At 41.5% G+C, this 19,709-nt stretch overlaps 2 protein-coding genes across 8 annotated transcripts in view; one reads left to right on the top strand and one right to left on the bottom strand.

The window, feature by feature from the left end:
* The window catches only part of MAPK8 (mitogen-activated protein kinase 8), a 170,558-nt gene extending 165,522 nt beyond the window's left edge, over positions 1-5,036 (top strand). For 6 of the 7 annotated variants that reach the window (XM_066555124.1, XM_066555125.1, XM_066555122.1 and 3 more), the window contains one exon: positions 67-5,036. In XM_066555124.1, coding sequence (XP_066411221.1) covers positions 67-212 — 146 coding nt within the window. In that variant the 3' untranslated portion in view covers positions 213-5,036. Of the gene's footprint in view, positions 1-61 lie in introns of all 7 variants that reach the window. The other variant, XM_066555127.1, reaches the window with a different exon arrangement.
* ARHGAP22 (Rho GTPase activating protein 22) overlaps positions 2,890-19,709 on the bottom strand; it is a 123,318-nt gene continuing 106,498 nt past the window's right edge. The window contains exons 7-11 of the mRNA XM_066555118.1: positions 17,587-17,660; positions 16,502-16,623; positions 13,377-14,280; positions 8,269-9,356; positions 2,890-8,120 (exon numbers count right to left, since the gene is read on the bottom strand). Of these exons, the coding sequence (XP_066411215.1) occupies positions 9,128-9,356; positions 13,377-14,280; positions 16,502-16,623; positions 17,587-17,660 (1,329 nt within the window). The 3' untranslated portion in view covers positions 2,890-8,120; positions 8,269-9,127. The remainder of the gene's footprint in view (positions 8,121-8,268; positions 9,357-13,376; positions 14,281-16,501; positions 16,624-17,586; positions 17,661-19,709) is intronic.

The raw sequence follows: 19,709 nt of genomic DNA on the forward strand, positions 1-19,709 counted from the left end.
AATGCAAGTACTGAACTGTGCAACTGTATCTGCAACTGATTTGCTGTTTTGTTTCTCATAGCACAGGTGCAGCAATGATCAATGGCTCTCAACACCCATCTTCATCGTCATCTGTCAACGATGTGTCTTCAATGTCAACAGATCCAACATTGGCCTCTGATACAGACAGCAGTCTAGAAACCTCAGCTGGACCTCTGGGTTGCTGTAGATGACTACTTGGTCTTTTGGGGGGTGGGAGGGGGGTCCTTTTAGTCAATAATAGGGCACTTTTAAAATTTGGTGGTATTTTTGAGTGTTTTTTCAAAAATAATCATGGAATTCATCATAAAGTGCTGTAATTTCAAACTGTAAGTTGTGTTATAAGCAGCCACTTTTTTGCTGTAATTAACTGTAAAATATTAAACCTGGTAATTTTTATTGTGGTTTTAAAATCTGCATATTTGCTTTACTATTATGCTGCTGATCTTTTTTTACTGAATTTCTAAGATTTGTTTTATCAAAGCACATATTAATGTTGTGGTCATTACCATATGATGAATTATTTAAGATTTTATAGGTTTTCAATTTTTTAATTGGAATTTATTCCAGATGTTTTGTTCATGATATCCTTCAAAGTTTTATGCTTGGTCATACATCTGTGTCCCAGATGGAGGGGGAGAGAATTCAGTGCAGCCAGCTGTAGTTTCAGGCACACTACTGTGGTGCTGGATAGTGAACAAAATCCTCTTTTATTTTGGTCACTTGCCTATAGTACTTCAGCAAAAGGAACAATTAGTGAGGGTTTTTTTTAGAGAAACAGAAAAAAACCTTTGCGAAGTAATATTATCTGAATGGGTTTATGAACTTAAGAAAGCAAAGCATATCTTCAAAGCTGCAGAAATATCCAGCCTAGCAGAGTAATGTGATGTTTTCTGCAGAGTTGTGGCATGCCAAATCTTGTGATCACCATAAAACATGAGGATACTTCATGAATAATACATTGCAATGCCAATAAACTGTTTACTTCTAGCTCGTAGCCTGTTTTTGTACACACAGAATGAAGTGTATCCAGGATGTTTAGACTGACAAGAGGGAATATCAATATGCTGTAGCTATACTTTCATGAGATGTGGTTCTTGGGAGTTCTGGTTCTTACTAGTTTTGTCTACTAAGGCAAGTGCTTTTTGAGTGCTTTTTGGGTCAAAGAGGGAATGACATGAATGCAGTAGGGGCAAAACTTCAGCTACTCTTTCTCCACCAAAAGTAACTGATTGCTAAAAACCATGAAGTGGTAGGAGAACCTCAGGATTTCTGTAGCTAATGCATTAATTGAGCAATATATGCCATCCAAAGGGGGGAGAAGTAGTGCTGTATAAATTAATATTTATCTCTTTCATTTCACCATGAGATCAGTGTAGCAGAAATCTTAGCAGTGGTTCATTTTAAGTTATAAATATTCAGTAGTTTTCATTAATGAAGCTCCAAGTTTCAATACACTTTTTAAACAAAAGATATATTGAGATATATAGAACAGTTAATAAATAGTCATGTAAGATGGTGCTGCTCCTCACAGAAGTATTTTAACTGTTTACATTTTATATTTACAGAATGATTTATGTATAACTGACTTAAGTTTATGTATGAGTTAAACAATCATTCAGAATTTATTTCTTTGGAAAATGCAGATTTTTAGTGAAGCTAGGCTGTATAATTGATTGCCTTGTGTAGATGCATATTTTGTGTAGTGAATTAGAATGTGAAGAGGAATTCACATTAGTAAAGCTCACAAAAAATGGGCATAAAAGATACAGAAGTCTTGCCAGGCACTGAGCATAAGCAAATAATGCAACTGCATGCAGAGGTCATCCAGGAGTGACTGGTGGTCTTCAGTGTGGTTCCTTCTGCTTGTTGGGTTAAATAAGCATCTTTTTGAAGTTTTAAGTGAAAGAGGAAAATTTGTCTTTGCAGTAAGTTTTAGAAAAACAGAAGTGATAGTAATGTCAATGTCCAACATGTCTTTTTGAAAAACATGCAGGGTTGCAAGGAATGGTAATGTCTCAAAGATAACTAAATTGATAAACTGCACAGTTGTTTTCCTGGCCTGGCTAGACTGCTGGTAAGTGCTGTGTGCGTGTAATTTTGCTTTCCTCGTTTATATCTAATATTTCAATATTGCCTTCCTAAGCCACGTTTGTTAAGGCAATTATTTTTGCAGGATCCTGCCAAATTGTATATTACCTCAGAACAGGCAGGACAAGTTTGGATTCATCTAGCACTGGAATGTAGAAAATGTTGAACAGAGACCAATGGAACAGTCTATTTTGTAAATTTTTTATCAAAGTTTAAGCTGTGAATTAAGCCAAAAATTTTGGTCAAACAAAAGTACTCCATTGTTTTATAGGGTCAAGTGATAGTGTGGTCTGCACAGTGTAATGAAGTTAAAACTGACAAAAGTAACTTCTGATGCCTCTCAGTGCTGTTAAAAATAAATTGGTAAATACAGTTCCTATTTAAATTTATTATAGAAACCCACTGGATTGCAGTGATGACTGAAATATTTTGAAACTTAAAAATACTTTTTGCTACTGCTTTCCAGTGTCTGAACTATGTAGTAACTGAACTACTGATAAGTGCTAAGGAGAACTGAGCTTTTCCTCTTTCAAGGCAAGGTTAGTGAATGTGTGGAACTGCCCACTGCAGCCTGTTGCAATGTGTGAGCAAGCTGTGCTTAAAGGTATTGCTTCAGTAGGGTCAGGGCTTTGCCTGTGGCAAGAGTTCACTTTTGGCACCATCTTCACAGGAGTGTTGCTTTTTATTTTTCTCAGTTGCTCGCATTTTAGGCAAATTAAAGTGACGGCAAATTGCAAAGACAAAATCATATTCAGTAATCAAATTATCACAACAGCATCCTAGTCTTAACTTCCCTTTTTATTTGTTGAAATATAAACTTTTTTTCAGGTAGGTGTACACTGCCACAGATTACAAACAAATGGGTAACTGGAATTCAGCTGTGTTTGTCTGTTGTTAGATTATATGCTATACAATACACTGTACAATTTTAAAGTATTGTTAAGTTTTATTTTAGAGTTTGATTTGGAATCTTCTCAAGACAACAGGCTTCACTAAAGTGCATGCAACTTTCTAAGGCCATTCCAATCCACTGGGAGTTGATATGGATTGAATTACCATAAGCTGTCTGATCCCTTACCTCAGGTGAGGTTCAAAGTTGGGCAGTAATGGCAAGATTGATGTCTGCCTTCTCTGCGCAAAGCTGTGGCATGCAGCAAGGGTAAAGCAGCTCTCTCCTTCTGTAGAAGTAAGTTGTTCAAGAGCTTGAAATAGAGATGGGGTAGGGGGAATTAGTACCCTTAGAGTGTACTGGGATGCTGTGCTGGGCAGTCTTTTGTTGGTGCAAGCCAGTGGCTCAGAGTTGATGTGTTGGTGTGTGTGAGCAGCTGTGCTGCCCAAGCACAACTCCCTGTGCTTGGAAGTGGAACATGCTCAGCCCTGGGTCAGTGCTCAGCTGAGCAGATGTGGCACTTTGCCCTGGCCAAGCTTGGGCCTTTAGCTTTGAAGAACTTTTACTATATGAGATGCAGCAACATCTTTCTGGGCAGGAATTCCAGGTGGACAGCATCAGCACCAGTGGTGTGGTGGGAGTGTTCTGTGTCCCCAGCACCAGCTGTGCCAGTAGGGCCCTTCTTCCTGGGGCCAGGGCTCTGTAGGGATGGATGGATGGATGGATGGATGGATGGATGGATGGATGGAGCATTCAGCTCAGCAGTGCATGAAGGAAAATGTCAAAAACCTACTACAGGAGGATGGTCCTACCCAGCCAATAATCTGAAGAGTATGACAGTAAATGTTTCTTGATAAAGATCATGGGCAAAAGTGGAGAAGAAGGTTCAGCTTATACTTGGTCTTGCTTTTTCACGTTGCTGAAGGGAGTGAATTGCAGTTTCTAGATCTGTTTTTATTTGCTTTTGGCAGCAACTTGTCCATACTGTTGCATTTTATTTTCCTGTCAGTGGTTTGGAGCAGTTGAAGGAGAGCCTGTCTGTATTTTTCAGCAGAGTTAGAAAGAGGTTTTTAGTGAAGCGTGTGATAAGACTTTACTGCCCACTCAAATTTTCAATTAATATATTCTTAGTTAAGGGCACTGGATGATAGTATTTTAAGTGGTCCCTCTCACTCCCTTTTCTTTGTACGTCTGTGTTACAGACATGTGTTACAAATCAGATCACATTGTGTTTCTATTTCTGCAGTTCAAAATTTAAGCTAGGTTTTCTTGAACTACCTCACACAAACTTTCTACGTTTCTTAAGTAAGCAAAGCTAACCCTTGCTATTGGAACTACACTGAATGTGAATAGAAAATACACCTCCTTTAGAAAAACAAACCTATTGGCCAATGTTGAGACAATATCAGTATGTTTCTTATCTATTTCACGTAAGATGTTCATGTGTAATATATATATAGCCTGTGTACAGTAATGTACATCTAGATTATTGTGTTAGCTGTAAATTGGTGATTTTATTATTGTAGTCTGGTTTTGTAGGGTAAAAATAGCTTACTAGTAATGTCAGCTCATCCTTTACATTTTACAAAAGGAATAATTCTTGGTAAGCTTTGCATACAGATGAATTACTTTTGTAGGCCCAATATCTAGTCTATTTTTGAGAGTTCTTTAACTTTTATTACTAAATTTGAGAAAAAAATCCCACCCCAATTACCGTGATCATTCCTTCTGCCCTTCTTGAAGTATGTTCTTAATTTTATTATGTCCCAAGAAGTACAAAGGGGAAGATACACCATTAAAAATACTGGGGAAAGCTAATTTTTTTTTCTTCCCCACATTTGACACCTTTTTCTGCTTTTCCTTTATTCCCTCCAAATAAGCTGTTGGTGGGCATTACTGAGAACATTGTGGGGTTTTTTTAACTCATTCATGCCATAGGTCATTACATGTGCACCACTGGAATGTATACATTGTTATCTAGTATGTCAGTTGGTTATAATGATATTTTAAATAAAAAAGAAAAAAAAAAGTTTGACCACCATGCATTTAATGTTTCTTCATTGCCAGGCTGCGATGGACTTCATGTGGATTCCATAATGGGCTGCACTTGCAATCTTATTAGCAAGAGTCCTTCCTGAGAATTCATCTGTTTTTTAATTGTACTATCCTGTCTTGTTTGTGAGCTCACTTGTGGGCAAAGTGATGTGTTTTTTCCATTTCTTCATTCCCATGGACTTTGGATGTGCCACAGACTGATAACAACATGCATGGTCTTTGTGACCAGTGGGAATCCATTCTTGCTTCCTTGCTGCCAGCTGCAGCCACCTTAATTCCTGGAAATATACAGCTGCTGAGAGCCTGTGCTGCTGAAAGAGGTAAGCCCTGGGCTGCCTGGTATCAGGGAGGATCTCTCAACACTGCATCTTGTAGAAGCCTGAAGGATCTGACTTCTGGAGAGCTGACTTGGATGCCTGGAGCCCCCACTGCACTGGCACTTCTCCCACAGGTAAGCCCCAACAAAAGTCACTTCCAGCAGTATTTCAGTGCTTCCTTAACAACTGCAGTTGCCCTTGAGCTGTTCTGGTGGTGCCTTTGTGTCCAGTTTCAAGGGAAAGGGACTGGGACTACAGTGTAGGCAGTTTTGTTTATTTGGGCCACCAATTTGTGGGATGCTTTTCTAGCAATGTGGTGGGGGACTCAGAAATGTTCTTCTTTATTTGCATATATCAGCATAAAGGGCAACCAGTTTCTCATGATAATGCTATTACAGAGCAAGGCCAGAGAGAGCTGTTGCTCTGCCCAGGATTTGTCTGGTGGCTTAGGACTGAAACACTCCATAATGCTGCTGCCTTCAGTGGAATTCTCTTTTGAATGTAGATGAGTCATTAAGCTATTAATTCATGTTCCTTTTTTGTGTTAGAAATGCCACGACCTATGGAAGTTTTCTTCGTTATTCTGAAGTGTTGCTGTTTTGCTTTTTTTTAAAGCATATGTTGGGGTTTTTTTCACTGAAAAGTTTTTACTGTTTTGTCTTTTTGGCCTGGATAATACTGGAAAGGATATTCCAGGCACAGGTGAAGCTGTGGTAAAAATTTATCTATTCCAGTAACCTTCTGTCATGTTCAATTAACAATAACCAGACAAACACTTGCTAAGAAAGCTGACATTTGAATCAGAGACTGTTACAAGTGAAATGTCTGCAAAATAAGGAGTAGTCTCCAGTGCTTGCTGTGGGCAAATGCATTGGTGGAGAAGAGTATGGAAACAGGAAAGGTAGGAAAAGGTTTATCATCTTCCTCACATAAAGGCTTAGTGTTCTTCAAAGTTGTGTACAAGTGGATCTCATTTGTTGCATAATTTCCCATGTCAGGAATTTAGCATTATGGTCCTGTTGCTGCACTTGAGGTTAATATCCCACTGTAGTGCATTTTAGTGTGAACTGGGTTGTTTGCATCTTCTTGCAAGGTTTATTTACTGCAGTGGCTCATCTTCTGAAGCAGCTGAAATTTATTCCTCATGAACAGGAGCCATAGATGTTACCCGAGCACAACAGCCAGTCTGGAACTGGTTTGTTTCACTCCTCATTTTGAGTGCATAGAGTTTCTTTGTATATTAAAAATTCTTAATTTTATTTTGGGTACTACATTATGCAGTGTTACAGATCTCATGATCCTATCCTGGATCTGCAAGTTTGGGATAGGTGGGTTTTTTAGCAGTTACCTAAGGATAAATACTTAAGAACTGAGCCCTGCTGACTGGGAGACTAAACACCAGACACACCAGACAACCAGGGACCAGGACTGCTGGTAAAATCTCTTGAGTTTGTTGTGTGAACTAAAGGGAGCAGTCTGCACTGGATACATACCGGAGATAATGCAATATAACTAGTGTAAGGGAGGTGTGGGCTCTCAAGGCTTCTATGATTTGGGTAGAAATAAAAAAAGACATTAAAATACCCTGCTTGCTACTAGTACTGAATGGGATTGAATGTTGCTTTCTATCAGTCCTGGAATTCTACTTACAACCATTAGACCACCCTCCAATATTAAGGTTTATTTTGTGATGACTGACCTCATACCCCCAGCTCCCTGCCACACTGCTTGCTTTTCCAGCTCAGTCACTGTTACTGCTTCTCTCTTTCATTATGCATCTGATTATGCTGCTGTTCTAAATGGCCATCTTATTCCTTAAAGGATAACTTGTGACCATTGCTAGTGAATTCAAGGCAGAGGTGGGGAAAAAAAAATGGGGATGATGCTCATGCCTGCAGGTGGCAGGCAGCTGCTGCTGAACACGCAGGTACCTGCCTTGTGCTGGGGCAGTAAGGAATGCAGGGCAGCTGGAGAGCCTGGGAAGTAGGAAAAAGGTTTTGAAATAACTGAGTGACCCAATCCACATGATTTACTGTATCACCTTGCTTGACATTTCTTATCCAGGAAGGATTAGGTTAAAATTCTGCTTTTTGCTCACTTTAAATGGTTTACATTTTTTACATTTCTATAATAAGGAGAAGTGTTACAGTGCAGTAGAAACAAGTTAATACCTAGATGTTTTAAATATTGAAATACCTGGAAATCTGTGAGATGCTGAGGAGAAAGTATATCTCTCAGTATTGACTATCTCCTGATATGTAAAAACCCATTCTAAGGTTATTTCCAGACAGTGAGTCATAGTCTTCTCTAGTAAGAAATCAGAGTCAGGGCACTTTTTCAAAATACTTAAAATAAAGCAATCTTCTTCGTTACTCAAAAAGTCCATACTTTCCCTTTAGCCAGTTCATGTTGTGGCTCTTTTTGTTAAAATTCTTTCTCCTTAGAGACTCCCAAGCTACCTCAGGATGTCAAAGATGGAGTGCCAAGACAAAGTGAACAGTGCTGGGCTTGCAGGTGAAATTCAAGCTGAATCTGGTGAAACAAATTTCTGTGTGCAGGGTCTGCATGGCTCAGGGTGTTACAAATGCTATGCAGAACTTCTTGAAATCACTTGGAAGGGAAGTCAGCCCAGCAGCAAATTACCAGAACTTACAGCTTCGTTCTAATGATCTTTCCTTAGCAGAAGCAAGGAACTTGGGATGATGGGTTGTTTGCAGTATTCTTCCTGTCCCCTCATATCCCTGTAAGAACTAACAACAAAAATATCAGCTGGTGTAAGGAGAAATGTTACAAGGGAGGTTAAGTGTACATTGTGCAGGAAAGGTTAAGGATAGATCCTCACCCTCCCCCCTTTACCACCCTGACCACCCCCAACCCAATTGCACTAATTTCTCTTACCATAAGTTTTGCTATTAAAGTTTGGAAGTGTTTTGATGATAAGGATCTTCCATCTTCTGCCTTAATACATATATCATCTTGGGATATTTTTTTTATTGCAGCTAATACTGCTCTATTTTTGGCTCAGAAAACCTTCAAGTACCTAAGGCAAAATGTGCATATTTAAAGTTCCAAAGAGTTTATGTAGCCAATCTCATTATTAATCACAGTTTAATTTAAAGCTGCTTTTTTGTGAAACACTGAAACCATTAGGTGGGTAAGGGACAATTTTAGTGAATTGTCAAGATTTTGGTATCTTCAGCATGTTTGCAGACCTTGTTTTCACAATATCTTCATAAAATAATACCACTCTAAGAATGAGAAATTTGAACAAACTTTATGGAGGGGGTGGGGCAAAAGCCACCTCATTAAATCCATCTGGCAAATGTCCTGGATGTGGTGACAGGCTGGAACTGTCACCTTCCCAAGCAAAAATGTGGGAATCCCTCAGCTCCAGGCTCAGCTTGTCTGTTGGTTCTGGCCATCCTCCCACTCTGCAGGACCTTCCGCTGTCCTTGAGCCAGCAAAAGGATGGTGCAGCTGAGTCCAAAGATGGCAGCAGGACACTCTGGAGAAGAGTGTATTGTTCTGTGGATACAGAGGGGACCCACTCTTTCTTGGCAATCTGACACTAAATTTTCAAGCATTATGGTCAGCAGTCTTTCCCAGCTGGCCCAAATACTATAGCACACGTAAAGACAACAGGGCAAGTGTCACTGAGAGCACAATCACTATAGAATTACTCATGATACATGAGTATACCAGAACAAAATATGCATTTTCACTCATGTTGTCAAGAACAGGATTTTCTATACTTGTTCTACTTGGGGACTTTAGCACTTTGACTCCCAACAGTTAAACATCCTAATGTTGAAAAAAATTCTTCCATTTCCTTCTGCAGGAGGTAATTTCTCTTCTCAGCATCTTCACGAGCACGTTCAGAATTCCTCAGTTTTATCTCCAGCATCGTGTATTTCTTTCGTTCTTGGTCCAGTTCTTCTTCTAACCTAACCACTTGGTTCCTCAGGTCTGCACTTGTTTCTTCAATTCTTAAAACCAACAGAAAATAAAAGAAAAAGGCTTTTTAAAGTGACTGGATAAATACTGCTGATAACTATAAAAAAACTAAGAGGAACAACTTAAATTTAACATATTCTAAGAGGAAGTTTTAAAGGAGAGAATAAATGCTATTTCAGTACTGTTTAATTTAGGGCAGAGCTTCCTTTATTTGAGAAGGAAGCTCTTGAGAAAAATGCTCAAATCTTAGAAAACAATGCCTACTTTCCAGCACCGGACTGCCTGCCTGAGGAGATTGATTAACTCCTTAACTCCTCACTTAGGCAGAGTTCCAGTATATAATCCCAAAATAATCTTTATCCATATAGGGATACTGTGTTTCCCTATATGGATATCCCATACAGAGGAACATCCTTAGGGATCAGATAGGAATGAGGTCACAGTCCTTCCTCACCAGCCATTTGATGATATTCTCTGTGAAGTTTATCACTGACATGGGGGTGGGGTATGAGATTTTATGAAACCCAGTCTTTCATATGAGAAAGAAAGAATCAAAAGAATAGTTCTTAAATGTATCTGGGCACAAAGTTCTGTAGCAAAATTCAGAGCTTTTCACTCAGGAGGTCAAAGAACAAAGTTCATGGTTTTGTGATTTCAAAGAAGCACAGAAGGCACAGCACTTGCTGTTCTCCCCCTTGTGTTTCCCAGTCACAAGACATTAGTACAGAGGAAGGAATATTTCAGATAGGAATTACTGATTACTAGAATATGAATTTAAAAATGAGACTTTTACAATGAAAGATGCCCCTCCTTTAAATAAAATAAATACAACCTTTAAAAATAATTTCCAACACAAAACCACCGCCACCTCTCCTTGATCAGTCCAATACTCAACTTTGAAGCTGGGGTGTGGCATCCCAGTGGAACTGTGAACAGGTTATTTTTAGTATGGGGAACTGACTATCAAGAAGGCCACACCACTGCCTCATAACAAAACAAAAATGAAAAAAAGAGGGCCTTGGGCAGTCCCAGAAGGGTCTGAATTCCACTTCATGACCAAGAGGCAATGCATCACCTTAAACTTTTCCTTTCTGTTCCCTTACATACAGCTAAAGATGGCAGTTTGATTATTGTCACAGTTTTCACAATTATTGAAAGTCACAGGTGCACTGACCTGCACCAAGTCCAGCAAAAAGCAGCCCCTGTGGATGAAGGCAGACCTTTATGTCCAGCCAGTGTCAGCTGGAATATGACACTTCTGAAGGTGGGATGCTGCCCCACACACACGTAACAGCTCTGAGCTGCCAAATACATTTTCTACCTCTTAAGTTCAGGGGTCAACTACAGCAGCCTGCACTGCTAACTCAGGACTGAATTACGCAGGGTCACAGTACTTACAGCATTGCTACATTCATAACAGTCCTCTCCCAGTGCTTACACTTTCTTAAGAGTGCCAGGTGGTAAACGTGAATTACTGAAACTCAACAGAGAATGTCTGGTAATTACATTAGCCTTGAGGGAGAAATGCTTGGGAACAGAGTGGTTACAGGAAGGCAATAAAACTTGCCTCCCTCTGACTAAGAGAGAGAAAATGGGCAGTTGATGAGAAATAACAGCTTTTCCATCAGCAAGTGTTCCTTACCTCTGCCCCAGGCAGGTACTCACTCTGCTTTCCCTTCACTTATGTACGTGCCAAGAAAAAAGCTCATATTCTTTCATTAGAACATGTCCTGCTAGATACACACGGTTCTGCAAACCACACAAGCACATGTACAATTTCAGGGGACTAAATTATCTTCAATAAAATAAAGCTGGTGAGGCAGCCTAAATCTTTTGTGCTAAGCAGCTCCTTACTTTGCTAGTTAGCTCCTGTCTTTCCATAGTAGCAGACTTCCATGCAGTCTGAAAAAGAACATACTTTTGCACCTATAAATTGCTGCAGATGTAGTAAAAACATTGCAAAATTTTTGAGAGCTGAAAAACTTGGCTTGAAATTCTTAGACTTGACAGCACAATCCTTCAGGCTGTAGGCCCAAACAGCTGGAGTCATCCTGTTTAATACAGAAAGGCAGTGATTGCACCTTGCCAGGTTTTATGAAACTCTTTAGTTCATTAAGCATTTTCCTCTCAGCTACTTTGCCCTGTGAGACCTGGCCAATTTAGAGTCCTCCCCTGGAGCCATAGTGCTCTCTGTCCTGTCCAGCTGCAGGGGAAAGGCAGGTGTTGGAGCTGAAGCAGCTCAACAGCTGGATTGAAGAACAGATCATCCTGGATGCTCCTGATGTCAGCACCTTAAGGCCCTATTGGAACAGTTTTACTGATAAAAGGTGGAAAACCATCTCTTCCCCCAGGCAGCAGGTGAGAAATGTGCAGCTACACATTTCCAGGTTCTGCAGCCTGGTATTTCTGTTTATTAACCTGTATCCCTGCAATAAGGCTTGCCAGGGCAGCTCTGCACAATTAAATGTAAGACATAACCCTTGCCTCCTCCCATTCTGTATCAGTAGGCCATCAAAAAAAACAAACCATGTAAGTCATGAACTTCCACCCTCATTCACAGACCCTTCCCAACATCCCATGCTAGCAGCTGCTGGCGTTTCATGAGCTCTTACACCTCAAACATCCCCACTTGGGGATGTTAGGTGGGAACTGGAACTGCTGCACAGCTGGATTCTCCTTCCAGCTCCACACACCAAGGTAGCACAGTGCAAGAGGCAGAAACGCAGAAGAGGCTGGCAAGCCACCACCAGAGGAAATCATAAAATAAAGCAGGAAGATAGCAAGAGGAATTCCTACCTTAACAACTGGCCCATGGGAAGAGATCACAGTTCAGATACATTTTTGAGAATCTACCTTAACAAGAAATAAGTGCCAAAAAACGCAGCCTAAAGCTGTGCTACACAATCCCAACAGTCTTACATGCTTTTGTACCATGTTTGAGAGACTGGCAGCATTTTCATACCTCAATTTCCAATCTGAGTTTTAATAATTGAAGGAGTATAACAGTAACATCTTAAAACTAAAAAACCCTAAACCCTGAGAACTCAACTCTTTGTTAGAAATGGGACTAGAGCCCTTCTTCAGTGCAGAGTACTGGTGCTTCAGAGCAGCATGTATTACAATATAGTGTGCAATTTTGCACATGGCTGTATATTAAAATATATCTAATTCCTTTAAGCACCAATATTTCGTGTGCCTATTTCCCCTGAATGCTTTCCTAAAAGTCTTTCTATTATCACATACATTCATAAAACCTAACATACTCACACAAATTAATGACTCCCTTGTTGTTAATACTTCCTACAGCCCCAGCCCTACACACAGATCTCCTGAAAGCTGAAATGATTTTTTTTGAGCTCAGATGGAAAGTACAGCACCAGCAGTTGTGCAAGCAAACACCAGGTGGCAAATGACATGGTTCATGCTGCTCCTCCAAGCTAGGCTGCCCCATCAGCCAAGGACCACTCTTCTACATCAGATACCAAAAGTGAGATTTCTAGAAGTTCAACACAAAAAGGCTGCTGAAAACATTATATCTTAGATAGAGTCCCAAAACTACCACCCCAAAAAAAAACCTGTGGAAAATAATCAAGAGCAGTTTCCTCAATAATGCTGGTGTTGGGAAAAGAACAAGAAGCCCTCAGTTTCAGACTGGTCTGGTGCAAGTATCAGCACCTGCAGAGATTATCCTTGTTGAGACCTGACCATCCTGGGTCCCAATTCCTCCCTACAAGATGTTTGCTTTGCTATTTCTCTGACACTAAGAGCTGACTTTGGCATTACCTGTGCAGCTCTCATTTACAGTGAACACACAGAATATGAAGCATTGGATTTCCCTGTGTCCCCTTTGTTTTCTTCTTGATGCTCTCTCAAATCAGAGAAAGAAAAGTTGGATTCAGAGAGTAGCAAGGAAAATGTAGAACCAAATCTGCTGTCACCCAACCCCAAACTTCAGGGCTGAGAACCTGGTACCCTTGGCAGCCCACACCCATGTTCAGACAGGGGAAAATGTTGACAGATTACTTCCTTTTGCCCCCTGCAGATGACATTACCTTTTGATACTAGTCTCATATTCAGTCCTCTGTTTGCTCAGCTCTGTCTTTAGCTCCACCACCAAGCTCTGTAAGGCCCTGGAGCATTGGACAGAGTCTCGGGAAGCTGCAGCCAGGTCACTCTGTTCACTGCTGCTGCTGCTGCAGGCTTCAAACCTGTCCATGCTGTTCTCCAGATCTGCAGTCTTGCCCTCGCTCTGGGACAGCGAGCCCTGAGTTACCCACTCTGTTTTTAGGGAGCTCAAAGCAGAAGAGTCACTGGCCCGGCAGGCTGGGCAGCTGCTCACCGAGTCCATCACGGAGATCTCACAGGATGATGTGGACCAGGTGGTGCTGGCCATGCTGTGTGTGCTGAGGGACAGGCTGGATGAGGGGACATTGTCATAAGTGGAGAGTCTCTGGGAGGAACACGAGTCTTTCACTCGTTCCCCAGAGGCTGTCCGGCGATGGCCTCGCAGGGAGTACAGGCCGTTCATCAACCAGTTCCCGCTGGAGGAGAGGTTGGGGATATCTAAGGATGAGCTGCCCAGCTTTGGGCTCACAGACCGTGCTCCCTGCTGGCGGAAGGAATATTTCCATGGAGGCAGCGTCTGCACTCTTTTACTGGGGCTCGTGGCAGGCTGGGCCGATTTGCCACTCTGCTCTGGAGGAGTAATTTTCACTGCAGGTCCTGGAGTGGCCTCCAGAGCCACAGCATTGCCAGAAGGCAAATCAGTGGGGCTGGCAGCGCTGTTCTGTGACCTGCTGTCCTCCCCGTCCTCCTCGGAGATCCACTCGACAGTGCTGCGCTGGCGCATTGGTTTGATCTCCAGCTGGCTCCCTGGCACATCCGCCTGAGGAACAGCAAAGATCCGCCCCTGCTCACTGATCAGCACTGTCATCAGGTGCTGAACCAGAGACGTGCCTGTGGATGGAAAACAAAGGCAAGCAGGTGAGGAGACATGAAAGACCTCTGCGACTCACCCCAGCCTGTTTGCATGACTAGGCTGCACCCAGTCTCTTGGTCTGAGCAGGCCCAGAACTATTCTTATTGAAAAACTACAAATTTAAGCTCAGGCTGTACTCAGTGTCTAGAGAAATTTGCAGGAAGTATGACATCTGCATTATATATGCACTTGCAGGGGGTGTACAGCAAGTACTGAAAGTGCTCGCAGTTATTTAAATCCACAGAAATGTGAGGCCACTGTCTTCCAGAAGTGGAGCAGACCATTATGAACTAATAGAGAACACCACTTACCAAACCTAATATAAATCACTTCCTACAAAAGAGGAAAACCTTTAGAAGGGTGAGTAAGCAATTCTATTTTTAAGTATTGCCTGAAAGAGAATAAGGCAAACATGCTCAGGGTTCAAGGGAAGAGCTTGATTTTATTGATGAGTTTTTGACCTAATAGTAAGATGTATTTAGCTCACCTACCGCTTCTATTTTATGTCTGTGAATGCAGGAAGAGAACTAAATGTCTTGAAGATAAGGGCATTCCTAACTATTTAGCTGTCAAACTTCAGGTATTTCTATTTGAAATGCACGGGTTAAATTTGAAGAGAGTCACAATTAGAGTGCTTTTTGTTAAGATCTCATTATCAGTTTATTTAGGAGACTCAGACTATCCTGAAGCTAAAAACAAAAAGAGTCTTTCCACTTCTCTGTTACTTTTATCTAACCAACCTCAACTAAAGTCTCAACTAAGAAATAAAGATCCTGCTATAATTATTAAGTCTAAAAATCCAGCCTACATATCCCAATTTTTTTACCGTTCAGACCTGTGACAATACAGAATTCCGGGTCAGATCACTGTAGTGTTTTTATACGATGATGAGGAGAGACCCCAGCACCTGCACATGTGCACCTACACACAGTACAGGCACCTCTGCCATCGGATGAGCTGCAGAACGCAATGCCTGAGCTGATCTGAGCCCAGACTCGTTCCCTGTGCCAGCTGAGCAGGGCGCAGCTGCTGCCAGGGCTGTGAGAGCCGTACCAGCGCTGGCCCCGTGGCCACTAGGGGAAGTCCCAGCATCGCACACAGGCTGCTCACAGCTGTCCCCACCTTCACCAGTGAACAACGAGCACTGCTCCCGCACTCCCTGCTCCTCCCCGATATTTGCACCTTCTGCACAGCCAGGGAAAGGTATCAAATGTACCCTTAATAATATGGCCCACATCTCTGTGGTAGGCTTTGAGTCCCTGAACCACTATAATACGTCAGGTCATGCTCTGAAGTTGTCCTGCTGTCTTACAGTGAGTTGCCGTCATGGGAGACACATCTGCACATGACCTGTGAAGAGCTAAAGGCACTGCTGCTGCTAAGGCATGACAACACTGACCTTCTGTAAAGGATTTGCATCACACAAAATACCATGTCAGCTGTCCTCTACAGCTAGGGAGCAGAACCAGAGCCAAGTTCAGGTATCTTGGGCACAGCATCTCCATCTGTGCCTAATTAATTAATCAATTCTTTTTGCAGGCTTGCCAAAATCCTACAAAACTTTAGGCAAAAACCGTGCTAAAACTTGCACTACAGTAGTCGTGTTTCAGTGGAACCTGGGAGAAGACTTGTATCCCAGACCTAATGTCAGCCTGCTTGATTTGTATGGAAGCAAATAATTTTAAAGCTTCAGATTTTTTTACATCCAAAATTAACTGATTTTCAACTCTTTTATTTTTGATTCTGTGAAGTTTTGATCCATATAGTCTCCTTAGAAGACAACACTTCTAAGACACTTCTAGTTGTAGCCACTGTGGCACAGCCAGAACTACAGCCCTCTGCTCATGGCCTGGATGCTCTCTACAGGGAGCACTGAAATGCACCAATACTAAATTACTGCAGTTTGGTATTTAAGCACAGTCCTTCTGAAAAACAGCTGAGCTTTCATTTTAGCAATAGGCTCAGAAAGAGTTTCAGGGGTGTGGAGGCATCTCCTCATGGTGGAGAGGAGAGACACTCCCAGTCCAGTGGTGAGTAGGATAAGATGCCAACTGGAACACCCCTCACAGGCCGTGATGAAAGGGATGGCTTGACTTGTTCTGACTGTGCAGGAGACTGATACAGCTACCAAGGAACGTATGCCTTTCACTTGCAGCTCCAAAATACAGCTGCTGTGCCATCCCCCAGACCAGCACCTACCTTCCATCATGGTCACTGGATCCTCCATTTTGGGCCGCAGAATGTTTGGTCCAAATACTGTAGCCAGGTTCTGGACACTCATCTTGTTAATGCTGGAATGAGCCTGAACTTCATCAAGGAACCTTGAAAAGACCCCCCAGAAAAACAAAAGGAAGAGGGAATTCATAAGTCACTTCTCAGACTAAAAGCATTGAGTTTTGTCCTGTTTTCATACAACCCTGACACCTGAAATGATTTGAGGAACTACTGTAGCTTAGATATTTAGTGTAACCCCAGATCTCTCCCAGTGTATGAACCAGAGAAAAGAGGATGTTTTCTGCCAGAAGTACCCACCTAGCAGTGACCCAGCCTACTACTGGGCCTGAAAGGATAGATTTTTGCATTTTTATAGAAATTCTCAATTTACATGGGTTGACTTTGGCAGATTTCTGTTTACAGATATAACAGAAGTAATAAGTCATCTCCTTGTCCAAGAACTACCAGCCTGTGGAAAGAGCTTAGTGGCTTGGCTTGAATCTAACAAAATACAGATCACAGAACCATAGAATGGTTGGAGTTGGAAGTAGTCTTCAAAAATCATCTCCTTCCAATCCCCAGATAAAGAGGCAGCTCAAAAACTGGGAAAATCAGCAGAGATGAGAGGAGACAAGGCTGTGGGGTCCCTGGGAATCCAAGAGGAAGCCACTACTAACTCCACTTCCAAACCAGAGGAAATGCCAGACTGGCTATTCTGACTGGAGCTGCTACTCAGCTTGTGTCATAATCTTCCAAGTGTGCAGTATCTGGAATAAGTGTCTACCTTTAGTGATCTGTAGGTGCTTCTGAAATAAACAATATAATGTATTAGTATCATTCATGCCTGCTGCCAAGGCTGCAGGTGGCAGCAATTTGCTTGGCTGATCCTCTTGGACAAACCAAGAGCTTCCTTCAGGCAGGCTGCATTTACCTCCACATTTTTAAAGGAGTTGTAACTTACACTTAAGTGGTGGTTTTTGAATATTCATACTTTCAGAGTATATTATTTGCATATCAGACAGCCTCACAAAACTTAGAGACTTTTCCAAGTGTTAATTAATTTCACTTACTTGCATATGTATTTGAGGAGGTTGTAGTTGGCTTGGGGCAAATTCTTCACCTGTTTAACCAGTTCCTGGGTACCCTGAGGGACAGGAAAAACAAGAAGCAGAGCTATTAGTGTAAACAAAGTAGACGTGACCTTCCTTTAGGACTACAAAGTCCTCTTTCCACAGCCAAATGCTGAACAACAGAGGATAACACAAAGGCTTTCCTTTAGAAGAGGTGGCATCCATTGTGTTGTGCCTTACCAAAACCCCAATGTCCAGAACTCTATTCAGTTCTCAGTGGAAATCCTCCTGTGAACTTTAATGGTTGAGAGAGAACTCTTCATTTAGTGAGGCCTGCTGGCCTTTAAAGCCTGCCTGGCACTGGTACCAGCAGATGTTCCTTTGCCTATCTGAAACTCAGAGGCACTGAGTGCAGTATAAATACATTGCAGTAATGCTCAGTTGGGCAGAGGAAAGTTTTTTCTTGAAAAAGCTAAATGAGTCCAATTTAGCTGCCTCCTTTTTAATGACATACTTCCATTTGCAGTCATTCTGACCTGGGACATACTTCCTCACAAAATTTCTGTCTTTACATTCTTTACATTAAAATGTAAGATGACACATCAGTTGAAGGAATGACTTAAACCCCTGAAGCTACTTAAATCATCTAATGAAAACCTCTGACTCAGGAGGTTATTGTCCTGCCACAATCCCAAGTATCATTTGCTTGTTCCTCAATGCTGCTGTTGCCCTGGAGATTTGCTTATTTTTGGACACAATGAAACCTTTTGTGGAAAAACAGATACCAAAGCGCATTTAAGGAAGAGTGATAGCTGCGAACGTATGATGGAGAAATTCCAGAAGGAAATGGTTCCAAAAAAGTGCAGCTGAACAATTATTTCAAACTCCCCTTGAATTTTTAAGAACTGTTAGGAAGGGAATTCTGTTGGCCAAACTCTTGCAATGTATTCCTGATTTCTCTGGTCCAGACAAGTCAGAAGGATCCATAGAGCAGCGCCTAGTCCTGCCCTCCTCCTTATTACCTTAAATATACAGGTACTTTTTTATTCTGGACATCCCAGCACAAAAAAAAAATAATTCTCTAATAAAAGCCTGAAACTTAAAATTCTTAAAAGCAGTAACCACTTTATAATTCCTTAGCTTAAACACTATGCTTGTTTAATGGTGACAGCAATGGAGACACCATTAAAAGGCCAGTCTCTTCTGAAAATCTCAATCCTCTTTTCTCAACTTCTAAAAATTTTTCAGCCAAAGACAGCTGCTACTGATGTGAAAGTTAAGGTCAGTTGTTAAGGTAAATCAACTTTCAAGTGACAAGTTTGAACCAGAACTAGGTGAGCTAACAGGCCTAATTCCTCTTGAATTTTGCTCTGTAACCCAATTTATTTCAAATAGGGAAATCAGGATGGTGTTTGGCACTGTATTTCAAGTGCTCTGAATTAAAATGCCATTGGCTCTACTGGATGTAAGAGAAAACTTTGGAACAGAAACTTAGGCAGCTGTGAACAGCAGGAAACATGACCTAAAGGTAAAAGATGCTACCTGAAAGAAAAAATTATTCTAAGAATTTACAATCAATGCTTTGTCACAAGGAATCTCAGGCACGGGATTACACAGAGAGTATCTTTATATTCATCCAAGTACAAACACCTGACAGGTAAGAAAAGCTCTCTCTCCCTACTGCAGCATGTATCAGCTCTGCCAGATTGGTCCTTTCCAAGGCCTGACCAACAGAAGGCAGAGGCTTAGCCTAGGAACACCACAGTGACAGCACAGAGGAAAACACAAACTTGAAACCCCTGTAGAGACAAACAGCACTGGTCGCTGTCAATGTCTGCAGCCCAGCAAGCAATGGAAGCACTGTACTGTTATTTATCGTGGGATTTTGCAGAAATAACTCTTACCTCCTTGAAAATGCTGCTTTCCAATGAATGATCCCAAACCCAAGGATTTTGCAATGCGTGTAACAGATCAGCACCAATTCAGAGCTTCTAATTTGGCTGGAAAACTAGCAACACTTTAAATGTTCATAAAAAATTCAGATGCCTCTTTAAAAAAAACTTGAATACCTGTGTTCAATCCACTGAAGTGTTGTTTGCATCTCTAGTGTACAGGTAGCAGGG

The sequence above is a fragment of the Molothrus aeneus genome, chromosome 8, assembly GCF_037042795.1.
Source record: "Molothrus aeneus isolate 106 chromosome 8, BPBGC_Maene_1.0, whole genome shotgun sequence".
Taxonomy (NCBI): domain Eukaryota; kingdom Metazoa; phylum Chordata; class Aves; order Passeriformes; family Icteridae; genus Molothrus; species Molothrus aeneus.